At 39.6% G+C, this 16,692-nt stretch overlaps 2 protein-coding genes across 5 annotated transcripts in view; one reads left to right on the plus strand and one right to left on the minus strand.

The window, feature by feature from the left end:
- The window catches only part of dcaf6 (ddb1 and cul4 associated factor 6), a 47,347-nt gene extending 43,080 nt beyond the window's left edge, over positions 1 to 4,267 (minus strand). For all 4 annotated transcript variants that reach the window (XM_088912440.1, XM_088912439.1, XM_088912438.1 and 1 more), the window contains exon 1: positions 3,964 to 4,267. In XM_088912440.1, the coding sequence (XP_088768566.1) occupies positions 3,964 to 4,051 (88 nt within the window). In that variant the 5' untranslated portion in view covers positions 4,052 to 4,267. The remainder of the gene's footprint in view (positions 1 to 3,963) is intronic.
- Positions 4,268 to 5,815: 1,548 nt separating this feature from the next.
- On the plus strand, positions 5,816 to 16,280 carry mpc2b (mitochondrial pyruvate carrier 2b). The gene is made up of 5 exons (XM_088912962.1): positions 5,816 to 6,203; positions 11,973 to 12,013; positions 12,830 to 12,914; positions 14,502 to 14,613; positions 15,771 to 16,280. The coding sequence occupies exons 1-5, from the start codon at positions 6,104 to 6,106 to the stop codon at positions 15,823 to 15,825; spliced, it is 393 nt and encodes a 130-aa protein (XP_088769088.1). The 5' UTR covers positions 5,816 to 6,103; the 3' UTR covers positions 15,826 to 16,280.
- The last annotated feature ends 412 nt before the right edge of the window (positions 16,281 to 16,692 follow it).

Raw genomic sequence — 16,692 nt, forward strand, 5'->3', positions numbered from 1 at the left:
ACACACTCACGCCAGGGCCAGTTTTCCCAGAAGCCAAATCTTCTCCCCATATTCGGGTAGGTTATACAAACTCCATGCAGATAGCACCCTAGGAATTGAACCCAGGACCCCAGCACTGCGAGAAAGCCACTACACCACCATGCCTCCTTTGCCTCCTATACTGCAGGAATATGTGACAGGGCATAATGAGAAGACCTGACCCTCCGATTCACATAGGCTAACCCTTAGTGATACTGAAGGACTATTCGATGCCACATTAAAATATCTTGCATCTCATCCCTGATTTCACAGCGCTTAGTACCTCCACAGTACAACACTCATTTGGGTGACCCGCAGTAGTCAATATGCACCAAACATTCAGGTGAAGAACTGAGAAAGTGCTTCACCCACTGATTTGAGAGGAAACCAGGGTTAGCACCACTACTCTTGCACAAAGCACCATGAGTGCTCATGGGATGAGTTTAAGGTCTCTTCCGAAGGACAGTGCCTCCGACAGTACGGTTCCCTCGGTCACCACACTGGGTCCTTAGGGCAGAGGTTCTGGTCTGGAAGAAACAGCATCTCCAACTGGACCGCAACACCACCTGCACCAGCAGCGTGGCTTTTCAAGGAGGTCTCCCGTCCGGGTTCTGACCCGGCCCAGCTTAGTTTCGGGCCTAGTATTTGATGAGATCAGGCCGCCAGGTGCTAAAGCTGCTGTCAGAACATGTCACTTTCCCCTGTTAAGTATTTTGTCATGTAAATGAAGGCAAAAAGCCATGCTGTGCAAATATCTTTCAGAGCGGTCTGAAGAGACATCCTAAAATCTCTATTCCAGCTACTGGAGGGGAATCTGATTTAGAGGCATCCAATCATAATCCCACAGATGGCAGCTTCACACCATTGGCTCCTCAGCCAAGCACAGACACCAAATGTCTGAACCTGCGGTTCCCCTCACGTTGTACTGAGCAAAAGCAATCCTGCTCAGGCAGTCATCAGCATCATTATATGAAATGTACATCCTAATACCAAACACAGAAAAACACAGAAAATTCAACTGATCTAACAACGGATGGAGCCAAGGACATGCTAAAACCTCAGAGGAACTGCATCCTCGCTTGTGCTTGATTACATCCATTCCCATGTTGGCACACTAGCATCTCCATTTGAACGCTATTAGCAACCAACAAGCAATCAAGTGGTCTGATTAATTGCCAAGAAAGACACAAGTATTTTAAATAGGTATTAGGTACCCTGTACCAATACCCTTAAAAGATACAATTACAGATAGACAAAATTATTGTTAAGAATATGAAAAAAGCCTGATGCACAAACATAACTGGGCTTATTTAATACAATAATGCAGTCCACTTGAACTGGGCTCACAAAGCTCAAATCAGAACCACTCCAGGATTTACTATGCAGAACTGTGCGTGACGCTGTGAACGCACACAAGAGCCTTTGCACACGAGCCGTTGGTATTTTGTCACAGGACATCAAGCATACATTTACCTGGGAGACTTTAAAGCACCAAACAGTGTTTGCCAAGGGGGGAAACGAATATCAAAATCTAACTCTCGCGAATGATTCACTGGCAAGGAATTAAAAAGGCTGTAAGCAAAATTCACAGCTGTCAAACAAATGTATAATGAACCTCTCAGCTCACTGCTATTTTTTTTTTAAAAAAAGATTCATTTTCTTTAATAAAAACTACAGATACAAAAAGAAGCAGTTTTGTTTGGCCTAAAGATGCATTTTAATACTAAAATATCTTTGTACAAAAGTAATTAAAGTCATCTCTGCTTGGAGACCCTTGGGGATTGCAGTCATTACAAAATATTAATGGAATTTAACATCCATTATCTACAATCCTTCTACTGCAGCATTAATATCAATGGTCTTGCCTAAATGATTTTCCTGTTATAGGCAGATATCATAGGCTAGATGCTTTATAGAAATATACAATAGATGTTGAACTGTTACACAAGACTCCTATTTCTGATGTCCAGCAACAATTAATGTTTTAAAACATTTTATAAAGCTGATTTTGTCTTTTTTTAATTCTCTGAAGATCACAGAATCACTAAACATGCATAGATATTTTTAGTGCCTTAAATATATCACAAACCAAATAAGAGACTACTAATACTGTTCAACCTTACTCAAAAGGCTGTGTGCAAGGAACATGGTGCTTATCCTTCAGAGCAGGCTACTGAGATAAATCCAAGATATTTGGTGGGGAGCCCTGGATTATGATCAATTATTCATCCTCTGGCAACAAGCCACTCTGTGAGCTAAAGACATATCAGCCATGTAGGCAGAGCCACTGAAAAGTGGATTATTTTTCATTATCAAGCGTCTATCCTGTTTACTTTGGGACAGTGGCAATGCTAACTTTGGAATATTTGTTCTAATACTTGTGAACGCCTTTCTGCAATTCTTTATCTGGGGCTGAATTTGTCCAGATTAGATGCCGGACAAATTTCTGGCTTCACGAAACCCTTTAAGTCTTCACTGTAAAGCAAAACTACTGCGTATTATAGCTTTAAAAAGGAAATGCGTTTTTTTTCTCCCACTTTGTCGCTAATAAAAGATCTACGGGGATATTCCAAAATCCCTCTCAAACTCAAACAGGAAGTCCTATTTCTCTTGCTGACTCAAGCAAATAAAGAAAATATATTAAAAAACATCTAGCTTTAATGATTCATCAGCATTATACTCCTAAGATTCTTGAGTGATTGCAAAAACAATGTCTAGTATTACAGATTTAAACCACATTAAATATTCCCTATAAAATGTATTTGGAACTGCAATACAAGTTGATCATCATTTTTAAGTGGAGATCTGCAAAACCCACCCATAAACTCTTTAAATCTAATTTGAAATCTAATTGTATATTAAGAATCGTTACAATTCACGCAAGAGGGCGCTTAATTTCATTTGTGAAAATAAAAAAAAAATTGTTTCAGACAATCGCACGCAACCTAAACTATCTGATGCTTTGCAAATAATTGATCCTGTCGGTTAAAAACAAAAAAGGTGGGGAGTACATTAACCAGTAACTTCTAATGCATCAGACTCCATGTTGTCAAAAAAAACTATGCAGAAACTCGAAGAAAGTCGAAATAAACGACCTGTACTTTTGACTCAGTTGTTTACGGTTTTACTCTGCTCAAAACTGGGAGCGGAATCAAGGTAATTCTCAGAAATCCTACCAAAGCAGAATTCATGTCCTAAAGTTTCTTGCGACGGGAGGTCCTGAGGAATAACACTAAAACGCCTGCGGCTGCTCCGTTAGTGGAGAAATATGGAAGGTTGTACGTTCCCTTTTCTGGTGAGAAGGTTTTATCCTCGTCAATATTATCAAGAAAATGCAGCGGGACGGCAGCATAACGCAGAAACGCAGTCTCGCCTGCTCTCCCACACCCTTTGCAGAAAGTTTTGCTGTCGAGGTAAAGGTGAACACCACTCGGCCGTCTTCTCGCGGTCGTCAGACAGACCTCCGCAACCCCGGGCGACTGCGTCGCCTTTGTTAGGACACAGCTGCGGTAAACGAGCTGATGTGAAAGTTGACACACAAGCGGCAGCAAAGCTGTTCAGCCGCTGTTGCGGTTCGACACAAAGAGGACCGTGCGATACCGAGCACAACTCCCCCCTTTTTTGTCTCGGGTGAAACATGCCGAGGAAGACTGGAGATGGTGTCAAAAGCGACTTGGGAACAAGTACAGAATGGAGTGACGGACCCGAGACGAATCGAACTGCTTTTCTGACATGCATACGATTTATTTTTTACATTAGTTGGCAGCGGTCATTTTAGGTTTCACTCCACGTAACTATCGAGGAAAAAAGAAACATTAAATAAAAATCGAAACGCCCGCATGCACCGACCAACAGAAAAGGGAATAACAACGGATTCGACTTGACATCTGTCAGCGCTCGTTACCCCTGACATCCGTCACCAGCGACACGGTTAGCCTGTCTTACCCAGGTAGTTAATCCTGACGGCATTAGGATGATCGAACCCGATTGAGCGCTTCCTCACATCCCAAAGCAGGTTATCGGAGCAGGACATGGTGCTCAGACCCCGTTCCTTCCAAAAATATCATTGAAGGCGCTTGTCACCCACTCCTCGCGGTTCGCCTCTGCCTCTGGGTTCGAGTAAGTCGTGCTGGTGCGCGTTAAATCATCCCCCTTTGCTCCAACTCCCTGTCCCGCATCGCTACCTGCGTCCTCGCTGGCTGTTTGTTATTTACTTCTCTCTCAGCCTCCAACCCCCTGCCAACCTCCCGGCCAATCAGCGCCGCCGCTCAGAAAACGCGAGAACCCGCGGCGTGACGACAGAGGGGGGTTTTCTTATTTTTACATGACGTCAGGGGGTGGGCGAGTTAAAGGTCTGCGCCGGCGGAGTCACTCGCTCGCGTGGCCCGACGAAAGCCCGAAGCTCTCCGCGAGGAGAAAACAGCGCCGACGCAACGAGTTCAATTCGGCAACTTCCGCCGTCCGCGCCGGCGCGGGTAGTTGTGGGATATGGCGAGTTCCGGAGCGCCTACGAGCCCCCGTCTACTCAACGTAAAATTCGTTATTCCTTTAGTCGAGAGTTCCCTTTTTTTAAACCAGTACGTTTTAAGAGCTGGATTCGCAAATATATATATATATTTTTAACAATGATGCGAAAATAGCAATACTATCTGTGTGATCAGGGCGAGATTCAAAAAGAAGAAGCAGACCTTGATGCAGTACAAGCTCAGTGACCACAGCTTGGCCATAAAAAAGGGCAATACAGGCAAAGCTGTCAGCCCAGAGAGCGCTAACTATGCTCTCACTGCTAGCAGAGAAGAAATAGAGACCGATATTCTCTTATCGCTGCACTGCAAGACATACCTGGGTGATAGAGAATCATTCTTCCCCCAAAAAACAAATGAAATTCCCGAATACCCACACATGCCTGAATCAGAACAGCTTTCAGTTCTCCTGGGGGAGGGAGGAGGGGGTATAAATTAATAGAGCTGGTAGTCCGCTATATGGTTTCCTTTCAACAGGCTGAAGGACAAAATCTTAGTCTCGGATACTAAAGTAAATCTCATAAATCTTTATACGCGACATTGTTAACATTGTTGTTTTGGCATCACTGTGAAATTGTTGAACAAGCGTGATTGTTAGTACACGAAGGCGAATCTCATAATTTCTACTGTTTTAATCAATAGTTGTTGTATTTTCGGAGAGCTTAAACCATGACGACCCTGTACCGCAACTCCCCATATCCCCAAACTACCTGCGCCGGCGAAGACACACATTTCACTGAAATCAGTGGTGTTAAACCTGTTCAGCCTGAAGCCGTATTTCTCAACCTGTTTTGAACCAAGGACTAGCTCCTTAAGGTCCTCTTCATTTTTGGGCTAAAAATAAAACCATGGACGGAAAAAAGAGTGTATTCACCCTTTATATCCGTCTTTCTCAGTCTCTCCAACGTCACGGTCAAGACTGGTCAGCATTGCCCGAGGACCGGGAGGTTAGAAACATTCATTTAAATGACCAAGTTTCATTTTTTTTGCTACTTTTAAGGTATGTTGTAAAAAGGAAATTCTGATTTGGTTCACAAGAAATTCAAAAGGTCTGTTAATAAAATTGCAAGTACTATTTGAGTGTATATCGTGTACATAGTGGCCGCACTTGTGAAGTGGGGAAAGTCTGGAGTTCGAGATTTTTTTCAGCTGTCATCGTTTGTGGGCGGTGCTGTCCTTTGCACCATAGACCAATCACCTGAGGGGGTTTGGCCGAAGTCCACCAATCAGACCCAGGAGGACCCGCAGATTTAAGTTTGCTTGCACCGCGCTCAGCGGTTTCTGCATTGTACTTAAAACCCCTTCGCCTTTTGTGGTGCAATTGCACTGCCTCCTGCCAGTAGGAGGAAGCGCAGAGGACGAAACGGAGGGCTTGTCGAGTGAGAAGGTCGAAAGTAGGACAACAACAGCCGGGGAAAAGAAGCCATAGACCGCGTTGTTTCGCCGCTGAGCATATCGTTTGTAGTGTTAAAAGGGTTACTGTTCTGCTGGTGACATTGTCGTCCAGTTCGGTGTTTTCTGCACAGGTCGTTTCATTTTCCGTTTGTAACTGAATATCAGAAATGGCTGCTATGGGACTGCGAGCCTCCTACTTCAGGATGCTGGACAAAATCGAGCTTATTTTGCCGGCTAAACTAAGACCTGTGTACAACCACCCTGCAGGTAATGATTTCTGATCTTAACGCCGTTGTTAACAACGTTGTTTTTGTTTTACAAGCATCACGGATGGATTTGGGAAAGCGGGTAACGCTGATGTGGATCAGTGCATCTATGAACCACAGCGTAAGACTGAATTGGGGTTTCCGCTCAAGTATTGGGTTAGGCTAGTTACTGTACACTTTGCATGTAAATAGCTCAACGCTCAGGATAAAGGTTTTACATGAGCTAAAGAAAAAGCTGTGCAAAACAAGAATAACCTGTTGTGTTTCTTACAGCTCTGCATGAGATTACATTGTTATAGGACCTCTTTGAATGTCTTCCTTTATTTTATACCAGTAATACAAGTCACTGTTTCAGGTATTTCAGGCATCCACTTGAGGGAATAACAATGTCGTACTAATATACATTAATCGTTGTTGCTTTGAAACGGTGTTTGTAGTTTAATCAGCTTAATACCTGTATGTGCATTAATGGTAACTGCAAATCGCAACACTATATCGATATTCAAAGTACGTGTGGTTGTTTTATCGTTGAACAATTAAGTCTCCATGACGATATTATTCTGGCGGAATTTGTGACCGCGATATATTGCTGGACTCTAAAATTAGGTTAATGTAACCGGGGAAAAAAACAAAAGAGGGAATCTGGGAGTTTGTTTTCTGAAACATTTTTTTAATTAACTTGCTTTACGAGGCAGGTGAACTGTTTTTATTTAACACTTGCTTCGATTAAACTTTGTCTGACCACGGCTGGGTTCAATAAGAAAGCTATAATCGACAGTTTATGGAAAGCTTTTAAAAAAGTAACCTTAAAACAATTTCAAACCTATGGAAAACATTACATTTGTAAATGCATTGTAGATATTAATACCTTGAAGCTATCAGCTATTAAGTGTAAAATCTATAACTTGATCTTGTTCAAAAGATAAATTTATACTGCGTTCTATGAATGGGCACACTGTGCTACAGCCCTTTTCATGACGTTTTTGTGAAGGTGTCTATCCCTATGCATTATTAGAATTGCGTTTCAGTAAACCTATGTGAAAATTTTAAAATGCAAAAATTGCTTTAGAGTTCTAGATTTGTGGAATAAGCACTATTATGTCAGCAGTGCAAAAGGCTTAGACATTTTGTAATATTTCTACTTTAAAAAAGAAAAAAACACTGGAAACAACCCAGTTCTCTATAGCAATCAATGTATTTGCAGCCATTGTGATGTATGTTTTGTGTACAAACCATAGATTTTTAGATGTATGGCTGTGTGGTGGGGAACAGTCACTTAATTGTAATGGATTATTTACTACAACACTTCATATCTGCTGCTCATGTGTAGTTTTACCAGGAATTCTGACTTCTAAATGGCAGTCATAAATACATTTGTTTTAGTGAGCATGGCAGATGCTCATAGCCTACATACAGTATATTGAAACTGCTGAATGTGTCTGATGTCTCAGACCTCAGCAGTATGTATAGTGTATAGTGTACTGTAACAGAGGTATTAAGAAGCTGTCTGTTTGAGAGGTGTTTTGTTGTATTATTAAAGTTTTGTCCTTTAATAATAATAATTGCTTACACTTATAGCGCTTTTCTGGACACTCCACTCAAAGCGCTTTACAGGTAATAGGGACTCCCCTCCACCACCACCAATGTGCAGCATCCACCTGGATGATGCGACGGCAGCCATAGTGTGCCAGAACGCTCACCACACATCAGTTATTTGTGGGGCAGAGTATTGAAGCCAATTCATAGATGGGGATTATTAGGAGGCCATGATTGGTAAGGGCCAATGGGAAATGGTCTCCCATCCAGGTACTGACCAGGCTCACACCTGCTTAGCTTCAGTGGGTTTCCAGTTGTGAGTTGCAGGTTGATGTTCTGCTTAGATGCCATTTGTATTGTTTGTTTTCAGTGTGAGGGAAAACAAGGGGCAGTATCTCTCCTAGAAACATGCTGCACAGGTATAGAGTTACTAACAATCTTATTGACTTGATGATGGAGTTAACATACTGTATTACCTCAGTAAAACAGATGGGGGGGAAAAATCACTTTAGTATTGTCTGTTCTATATTATTTTGTTGGTTGTGCAGCATTATTAAAACCTGTCTCCGACATACCTTAATAATATTGATCATCTTGGAATATCTTGGTTAACCTGGATTTTCGTATTAATACAAGATCTATATTCATTCTTTGCTTTTTGATATCCCTATCATTGTAGACTGACCATCTGTTCCTTGAATCAAGTTGTTTTAAAAATCTGATGCACCCACAGTTAAGAATGCTCTTTTAACATTTAGATTAAAAATGGTTATGATATTCTGCTACTCTCTGTGTTAGATAAGGAGTTTTCAACTTCCAATCTAAATGTAAAACCAACATGAAGTACATAACTATTTTAAATAGTATTATAGCTTAATGGAAGAAAATCTGAAGTGCGTAACTCTAAATTATGTCTGTATTGTAATTCTAATATGTTAAAGTAGACCCACTCATCCACAGATTGACCGAAAGTGCTGTTGTTTTAAAATCGACTGTAAAAGTGTTGATTATACACACTACTAAACCAGGCATGAAAAGTTTTGTTTAGTTTTCTACTTTCCAAGAACTGGCTGCAGCCCTGTTGGGGGAAAACGTCTCTTAACCATAGTGCAGGATAGCTAAACACATTAATAAAATAAATAAAATTTGACCATATGTGAAATGGTCATTTATATATAAATCAGAATCCTACTTCCTCCAAGTTTAAAATTAATTTAGCATCTTAAACGTAAGAGTTAACGTTAAATTGATACTTTTTTTAAAAAGTGAATACCTGTGAAAGAATTGCAGACAAATGCACATGACCTCTCGCCTACATCTAGTGCCCAAGATCAATTAGCTGGGGTTATCGCTACAGAGTGGGTTACAAAACGTCCTCATTGACATAAGCTACTGCGTAGGCATTGTTAATATTTTGTCTCCCTGGAGCCGAGTTGATTGAGGGCGCATGTGACTAAGTGGGCAGTGCCGAGGCAACTCCCCTCGTTCTGATTGGTGGAGAGCCCATAGCAGCGGGTCCCGTGCTCTCCGTGGAAGTCAGAATCACTTCCTTGACCTAGAAATGTGTACTTGAGCGTAATAACAGCATACCTTTATGTTGTAGCATATCTAACGTAAATGTTTAACAAAGAAAACTTTCAGTATTATATGGAAATAAAAGCAGCATTTCCTCAGTAATTTATATACACTATGTAAGTAATGTATTAAAACGGTTTTTTGCAGTCATAAACGAGCCTCATTTATTTTGAATGGCCTCCAGTCTTTTTTTTTTTTAGCATTTTGGCAATTATAAATCTTTTACTCTATTTTTAAGATAATGAATGGACTTCTTTTCAAACAAATACGTTACTTAACTAATACATTCAACTAAAATTATTTTGTTAGCCTATTATTCAGTATTGAATGCACATAAACCAACTTTTTCATGATAGCCTGTCACAGGGTATATGCACAGACAACCCGTGCATATATACCACTTGGTGAAAGAGGTACTGTAGTAAGACAGCCAAGATGAAAGTGGCCCAAGAATTCTTAAAGGTCTGGGTTTATTCTAATGAGACATGAAACAGAATAACATTTTACTACATAGAATGCGGTACTGTCGGGCTTAAAGCAAGAAAATATTAATCGTTTCTCAATTTTAAACAAGTTCTTATTTTTCTCAGAAGCGGTGTTCTTATTTCATTCAGATTTTTAGGTTTAAACTTGAGGTTCTTGTTTCAAGTGCCTGTGTAATGGGGCTCAGTGGTGCTGAGCTGGTTCCAGAAGGTGACTTCATCCCTGAAGCCTAGCCAGTGCATGCAGTGTTGGGGCAGAGCTGCACCTGTTGTAGTGGCTATAGCCATTCCATATCAAATGTAAAGGGCCTTCCAAGTGGCTCCACCAGTGCTCATTGAGCTCTGTGGTCGCGGGTTCGAACCTGGGTCGTGTCACATGCTGACTGTGACCTCCGAGGATCTCCCAAATGATGGCACTTGGTCTGCTGTGCGTTGCCATGCGTACTATAGAATTTGTTTTGATGATGGGTGCTTGCAGGCATGAAGTTGGTGAGGGACACATCCTCCAATCATTGCTCCTATAGTCATAGCCTCTGTTACTGGTCTGTGCTGCCTCTGTGTTACAAAGACCAGTGGGTTAGAGAAATCTGCCTACACATCCTGATCCCCCTGCGTGCAGCTGCAGGGCTCATATCTGTGTGCACAGATGTGAAATGCATACAATTGGCCATTCCCAGTTGAATGAATATACTGTAACAGATGAATACTAAATCGGTAATAATTAATAATTGCCCCTTCTTGTATAACTGTTTAATTTTGAAGTGCCATTTATTTTTGCAAATAGGATGTTCTTTCAGTAGGTCTAAGGAGATCAAGGGCATTGCAACTGAGATGCTCTGCAATGTCAAAATTTGCAGAAAGCTTTTAAACAGTTCTAGAACATAACTTTTGCATTTAAAGGTGGGTGTCTTCAAAGCTGTTCTTGTTGTTTTCCATTTGTTTGATGCGAACATGATGTACTCAAGCAAGATAAGCTAGATGACACCACAAATGCTTGAGTATTAGGTGTTGTTTTAGGTCCTGTCAGTGATTTGTTTATGAAGACTATCTGTCATTGATTTGTGACATGGCATTAGATGTAGTTGGATATTTCTGTATTTCATCCTTCTCCTTAACAGTGGATTAGGCAGCACTTATCCTCTTAAACAGAGCATTTGGTATTATACTAGCACTTTGTGGATAGGTTTACATGTTAATATAGAATTAACCTCTTGAACCTTAGTCTTAAATGTAATCTGTTTACTATCTGGACCATTGTGTTAGGTAGTATACATTAACCAGAAAATGGGCGATACAAATGTGTAAGAGGTAATTTCTCGATTACAGTAGGACTCTCAAAAGGAGAACTTTCCGCAATGACAACACAAATGCCAATTGCGAAAAACATTGTAAAGGTTTTGTTTTTTTAGCTGTTTCTATGCATTACAGTGTACACAGTTCCACATTAGGCGAGTGAGTAAATTTAAATGTTATAAATAAGATGATCAGATAGTAGCTGGCCTTGCAAGCATAATGTCTATAGAGACAACCAAGCAGTAACCGTGCATGTTTCCTTGCTTTACCATACTTTGTGCCAAAGTAATAACCATGCGATAAAACATCAGCACACTTTACAAAAACAGTTTTCTGTACAGTCCAGTGTCTTACAGACCTAGGAACACTGAATAATACCCTACCACTGCACATATACAGTATATGGAAGAGAGGAAAAACGGCTTCTTGTAAAAATTCTCACAATTGAAGTATTCCTTAAAACGCATACTGAATGAATGGAAACAATTTTCCATGTTCCAGCAGAGTGCAAATAACCGGTATTGTAGCCTGTAGGATACCACAAATAAGGCATACTGTAAATATAAATAGGCCACTATGCTATATCCTATCCCTGATTGAGTGATATTTTAATCCTGTCTTTAAAAAGGCTGACGTAATGTTTTAATCTTCGTTAAAAATTAGTCCAAATTCTCAGCCAACTGGATTTTTGACCATTGTGATTACCTCAAGTGATGAGATTAGATAAAGGAAAAACTTTGAAAATGCTAGAAAGAATGTCTGTTGTCCCAGCCTTGAGAGAGGTGTATTGTGAAATGTAAACAATTGAAGTTTTACAATGTAGATTTGATATGATTTAAGTTGCCGTGCAGAATGTAAATCTTTTTTTTTTCTGTGATCTGTAGGACCGAAAACGGTTTTCTTCTGGGCACCTGTATTTAAATGGGTAAGTAACTTGAAATAAGTTTGTGTTTTTATGGTGTTTATTTCAATCTAGGGTCTCTGAGGAGTGCCAAACGCATGCCACACTTTTTTCTACAATATTCCATGTCTGCAGCCTCTTTTCAGAGAGACATGTCAGTGGAGCACTGTACTTGGTAATTCTCGTAAAGATGCAAGTTGCAGGCTAAAGGTTTTGAGCAACACAGATATAGATGTTTTCTATTGTACTGTGAACTTCATATTTGATACAACATGCATATATTACTGGAGAGTTTATTTTGCAAGAACTATGTCTTAAATCCTACATTGACTTTAAAAACTTGGTGTGTTTGATAATCCGCTGGTGAAAAGTCTTCACTGATTTTTTTGTGCCTTTCTGGATATAAATGGTGGCATACTTTCTGTGTTCTTGTATTTGAAAGTAGAATACTGTTAGAAACGGGCTGGGTTAAGAAGTTATTTCAACTCAATCTCATTTTATGAGTGAAGGTTGAAATTGAATACATCTCATAAAATGTAGTCGGCGACTTACTAAGATTTTACAGGAAATTGCAAGGAGCAAAGCACAAGAACATGAATGATTACCTCTTTGCTGCTTGCAGAAATAGACATTAAATGATGACCTTTTTGTGATCTTAAATACAATTATTAATAACTACAATAATTCTGTAGTTAATGTAGATAGAAAATATGGAGGAACGTGACCGTTAGTCTAATTTGTGTCCTGGATAAGGAGACAGTATGACGGTATATAACAGATCAGTTGTTAGCATTTGTAATTTGAAGTCTAATGGGAAAAATGTTTTTTGCTCGTCTCCAGGGTTTGGTATTCGCAGGGCTGGCAGACATGACCCGACCTGCAGAAAAGCTCAGCGTCTCTCAGTCCGGTGTACTGACTGCCACAGGTAATAACAGGAAGAAGAACACAATCTTTATTTTCTTCGCGCCTGTTGAGAGGGGGAAAATGAAACCACAAACTGCCTTGGTCAAATGTAGATTTACTGAGGAAACACCACCTGATTTAATGCACGTAGGACTGAACTAGAATATGTTACATTTTCTGTTGCTCTCTCACAAAGTTCAGCATTTTATTCAGGGCTTGCATTTATCAGCAGAATGTTCTTTTCTGGTCTTCTGAAAATGAGTGAAACTGGTTTAGAAAGAGTTTCATATGTAGGATTCCTGAGGACACTGCTATTTTGGCTGCCTGTGTCATCCAATATTCTGGAATCATGTTCTGGCAACTAACTCTTGGATGTATTGGCATGCAAGCAGTGATAGGCCTGAAGATTTAAACTTGTTTATGTAGCCAACCAAAACAAAAAGTAGGTCCATGCTGTGTTACGAAATCAACAGAACTGCAGGAGAGACTATTTTCTCCTGCAGTTTTCTTGCAATCTTTGAATCTGACAGGTTTATTTTTTATAACTGTTTTTCAAACCTAACTTGTGATGTGGTGTAAATTGCAGAGGTACAGTATGCCCTTAAATACCCTACTTCTGCAATGGCTTATTGTATTCATTTGCTGCATCCAGCTTCCTGAGTTTAGTGCAGGAACAGCAATGAGCTCAACCAAATGATTCCTATGTGTTTTGTGGGTGTACTTCACTGTCACTCCAATCAAAATGATCTCGGAAATGTGTACTTTGCATTTAAGGTGAGGGTTTTAGTTCTTATTAACTGAACCATGTAGTGTTGGTTTATTACTGTTAAAGTTTCTAAATTGTATTAACTTTTCACAATTAAATTCTCCTAGCAAAGGTCCTTGATACCTTTAAATTGTTCATGTGTTTGTTTGGCCAGCATATTGACGCAGTGCTTAGCATTGCTGTCTTGCCGCTCTGGGACCCTGGGTTCAGTTCTTGGGGTGCTATCTGCATGGAGTTTGTATATTCTCCCTGTGCTCATGTGAGTTTTCTCTGGGTGCTCCTGTTTCCTCTGGAGACATGCTGGTAGGTTAATTAGCTTCTGGAAGAATTGGCCCTTGATTTGAGTGTGTTTGTGAGAGTTTCTTCAATGGACTGGCATCCTGTCTGGGGTGTATCCTGCCCTGTTCCCATTGCTCATACCGTGACCTTGTATAAGACAAAGTGGTGAGAAAATGGATGGTTTTGTACGTTCTATGTGATTAAACCTTTTGTTTTTGTGTTTTCAATGGTCAGCAAAGCAAGGTTTACTAAATGCATAATACTAGCAAATCCATTGTTCCCTCCTCACAGGTTCAAATGAACTTTAAAAGTGTATATATGGTTAATGGATTTTGGAATACTTGCTGTTAGACTGTTCTTTTAAGTCTACTGAAACTTCTGGCCCTAAAATGAAAGAATAAATACTGGAAATGTACAAAATAGCTTTATAATTTATTATGAGAAATGATTGCCAATATAAAATTGGAGTATGGACTTTCAATAAAGTTATAGTGATATTATTCCCTGCAGGTATTTGGAAATTAGTATGTTAAAGGATATCTTAACTGTTTCCTCTCTTTTCAGGTTTGATTTGGTCCAGATATTCCCTGGTCATTATTCCGAAAAACTGGAACCTTTTTGCAGTTAACTTTTTTGTGGGCTGTGCTGGTAGCTCACAGCTTTTCCGAATCTGGAAGTAAGTGTCATTCTGCCCAGGCAATGTGCCAGCATTGTACCCAGACACCCAGTTAGTCAGCTGTTGTGTGCCAAGGAATCCTGCTACTCAGCTGACACTTTTTTTTAAACTATACTGGTGGATTGTCCTTCAACCAAGAGCTTTATTCCAATAAGATCTTCAGTAGAGGTTCAGATTTTTTAAGGACAGAGGCACAAATCTCACCTCATCCATACAGTACAAATGTTGTTCAAATGTATGTCTAAACTGTAGAATGAAAGTAATCAATGACATCTGTCAAAATATTAGTACTTGTTCTGAACCACGAGGGGAAAGCTGTGATGCATTGATTCAACAGGATAGAGGGAGAGAGAGACCAGCATAAATGAAAGTTGATGAGATTGTGTGTATTAGTATTTTTATTGAATATGGCTAGACATTGGCTTAAACAATAAAGTTCACTTTAACCTGCAACTTACAAATTTAATATATGCGATAATTTAACAATATACAGGACAACCTAGATAATTGTATTGTACGATCACGCATTACCAAGAGATTACCATATTACATGGTAGGTAACATTTATACAACATCTTGAAGTTATCAAGGGCCTCTACAAACGTAATGAGTGAGACTTTTGATATTTGAAGTTGAAATAACAAATGCTAGCAAATCATGCTTGATATCCATATCAATCAATTACCCAAGTTTTGCAAATACGCATTACAGTTTGGAACAAATTGTACTTTGATATTGGTACCAAGAGATTGGGAGCTTTTTCAAACCATTTTACCATTTTCTGTAGCAGTTCTCTCTGCTTCTTTTGTTAACTGACATGTCAGTTATTGCCTTATAGTTCTTAGAAGTTCACACTTTCACATTTATTAACCTGAAAATGTGTCTCGAACAAATACTGTTTGAATGAAGTACTGTTCTGAATTGCTTTATCCTACTGAGCAATGCTTTTAACTGAAAAAGATGATATTATGACTGTCATTATAAATGAAAGCACTCTGCCAGTGAAAGCTGTAGATTTCCATAGAATAAGACGGTGTAGAGCACAGTGTAAGTGTGCACTTAACAATATTGCCATTGGTTTTTCGCTTCAAACGGAAGATCTTCAACACTGATTGACTGTTTGATCCTAAGTCCTCTTTCTGCCTGTTTCTCCACAGATACAACCAGGAGCTGAAAGCTAAGGAGAGCGAGAAAGCAGCACTGCAGTCTTGAGGCTGACTCAAACCAGCCCCATGGGATTAAAGGGAGCCCAGAGCTGGGTTAAATATGTACTGAATTAATCGGTTTAGCATCTAAATTATAATCGTCCTGTGCCTTTCTTGTTAAGAGGAAAGGAGCTGAAAAAGATTTTTATAAATTTGTTCTGGAATGGAGATCGTGTTACTTATCAGGGTTGAAGAAATTGCCAGTGCCACTTAGATTTTTAAAACACTTGTTAATGGTACAATCACTGACGCACAAACTCACAGAACCTTTTAGTTTTTCATCCAATGCACGTGTATTATGTGTTCCTAATTTAATTTAAAATGTCCATTGTGTTAAACGTTTGTTGGAGTAGTCTCTAGATCTTTTTTTTTTAAGATTCCACCTTGTTTTTTATTAATTTAATGTCTGGTTTTGGCTTGAACACTGTATAAGGAATGTCTCCCAATAAATTTTAAAGTAGTTTCTGTCTTCATTTTGTTATGTTTAGTTTTAAGGAAATCTATTTTTGATGACTTCTCTGGTTTACCTAGGAAACTTATTTCAGTAAAAAAAACATTCCACACTGCTCTTGATATCCTACAATCCACCTCGCTTTTCTTGATTTTAAGACTACAGTGTAGTTTATTGTACCTTTATTTTAAGCATGCTTTTAAATAGGCAGTTGTAATATCTGAGTTAAACCTGACTTGTTTTTGTGTGGCCTTTTTCTGCCATCTTATTCTTGGCTAAGAAGCCTAGGTGGATAAGGGTGGTGTTCCTTTTTTTTTTTAAATGCCAATGTTCAGCTATTGAGTCAGAAGCTGTATCCTACATCTGAGTAGAGATGAATTGGTAGGACCCAACCAATAAGAAGGCAAGTCTTGTGTGATTAAC

This window comes from Atractosteus spatula, chromosome 4 (assembly GCF_055471065.1).
Source record: "Atractosteus spatula isolate fAtrSpa1 chromosome 4, fAtrSpa1.hap1, whole genome shotgun sequence".
In the NCBI taxonomy this organism is placed as follows: Eukaryota; Metazoa; Chordata; class Actinopteri; order Semionotiformes; family Lepisosteidae; genus Atractosteus; species Atractosteus spatula.

Excerpts from the sequence above, each read along its gene's own strand:
- mpc2b (XM_088912962.1), top strand. The coding sequence starts at position 6,104 with ATGGCTGCTATGGGACTGCGAGCCTCCTACTTCAGGATGCTGGACAAA. Across the intron at positions 12,014-12,829 it reads GGGCACCTGTATTTAAATGG|GGTTTGGTATTCGCAGGGCT; the intron begins GTAAGTAACTTG and ends GCTCGTCTCCAG. Across the intron at positions 14,614-15,770 it reads CAGCTTTTCCGAATCTGGAA|ATACAACCAGGAGCTGAAAG; the intron begins GTAAGTGTCATT and ends GTTTCTCCACAG.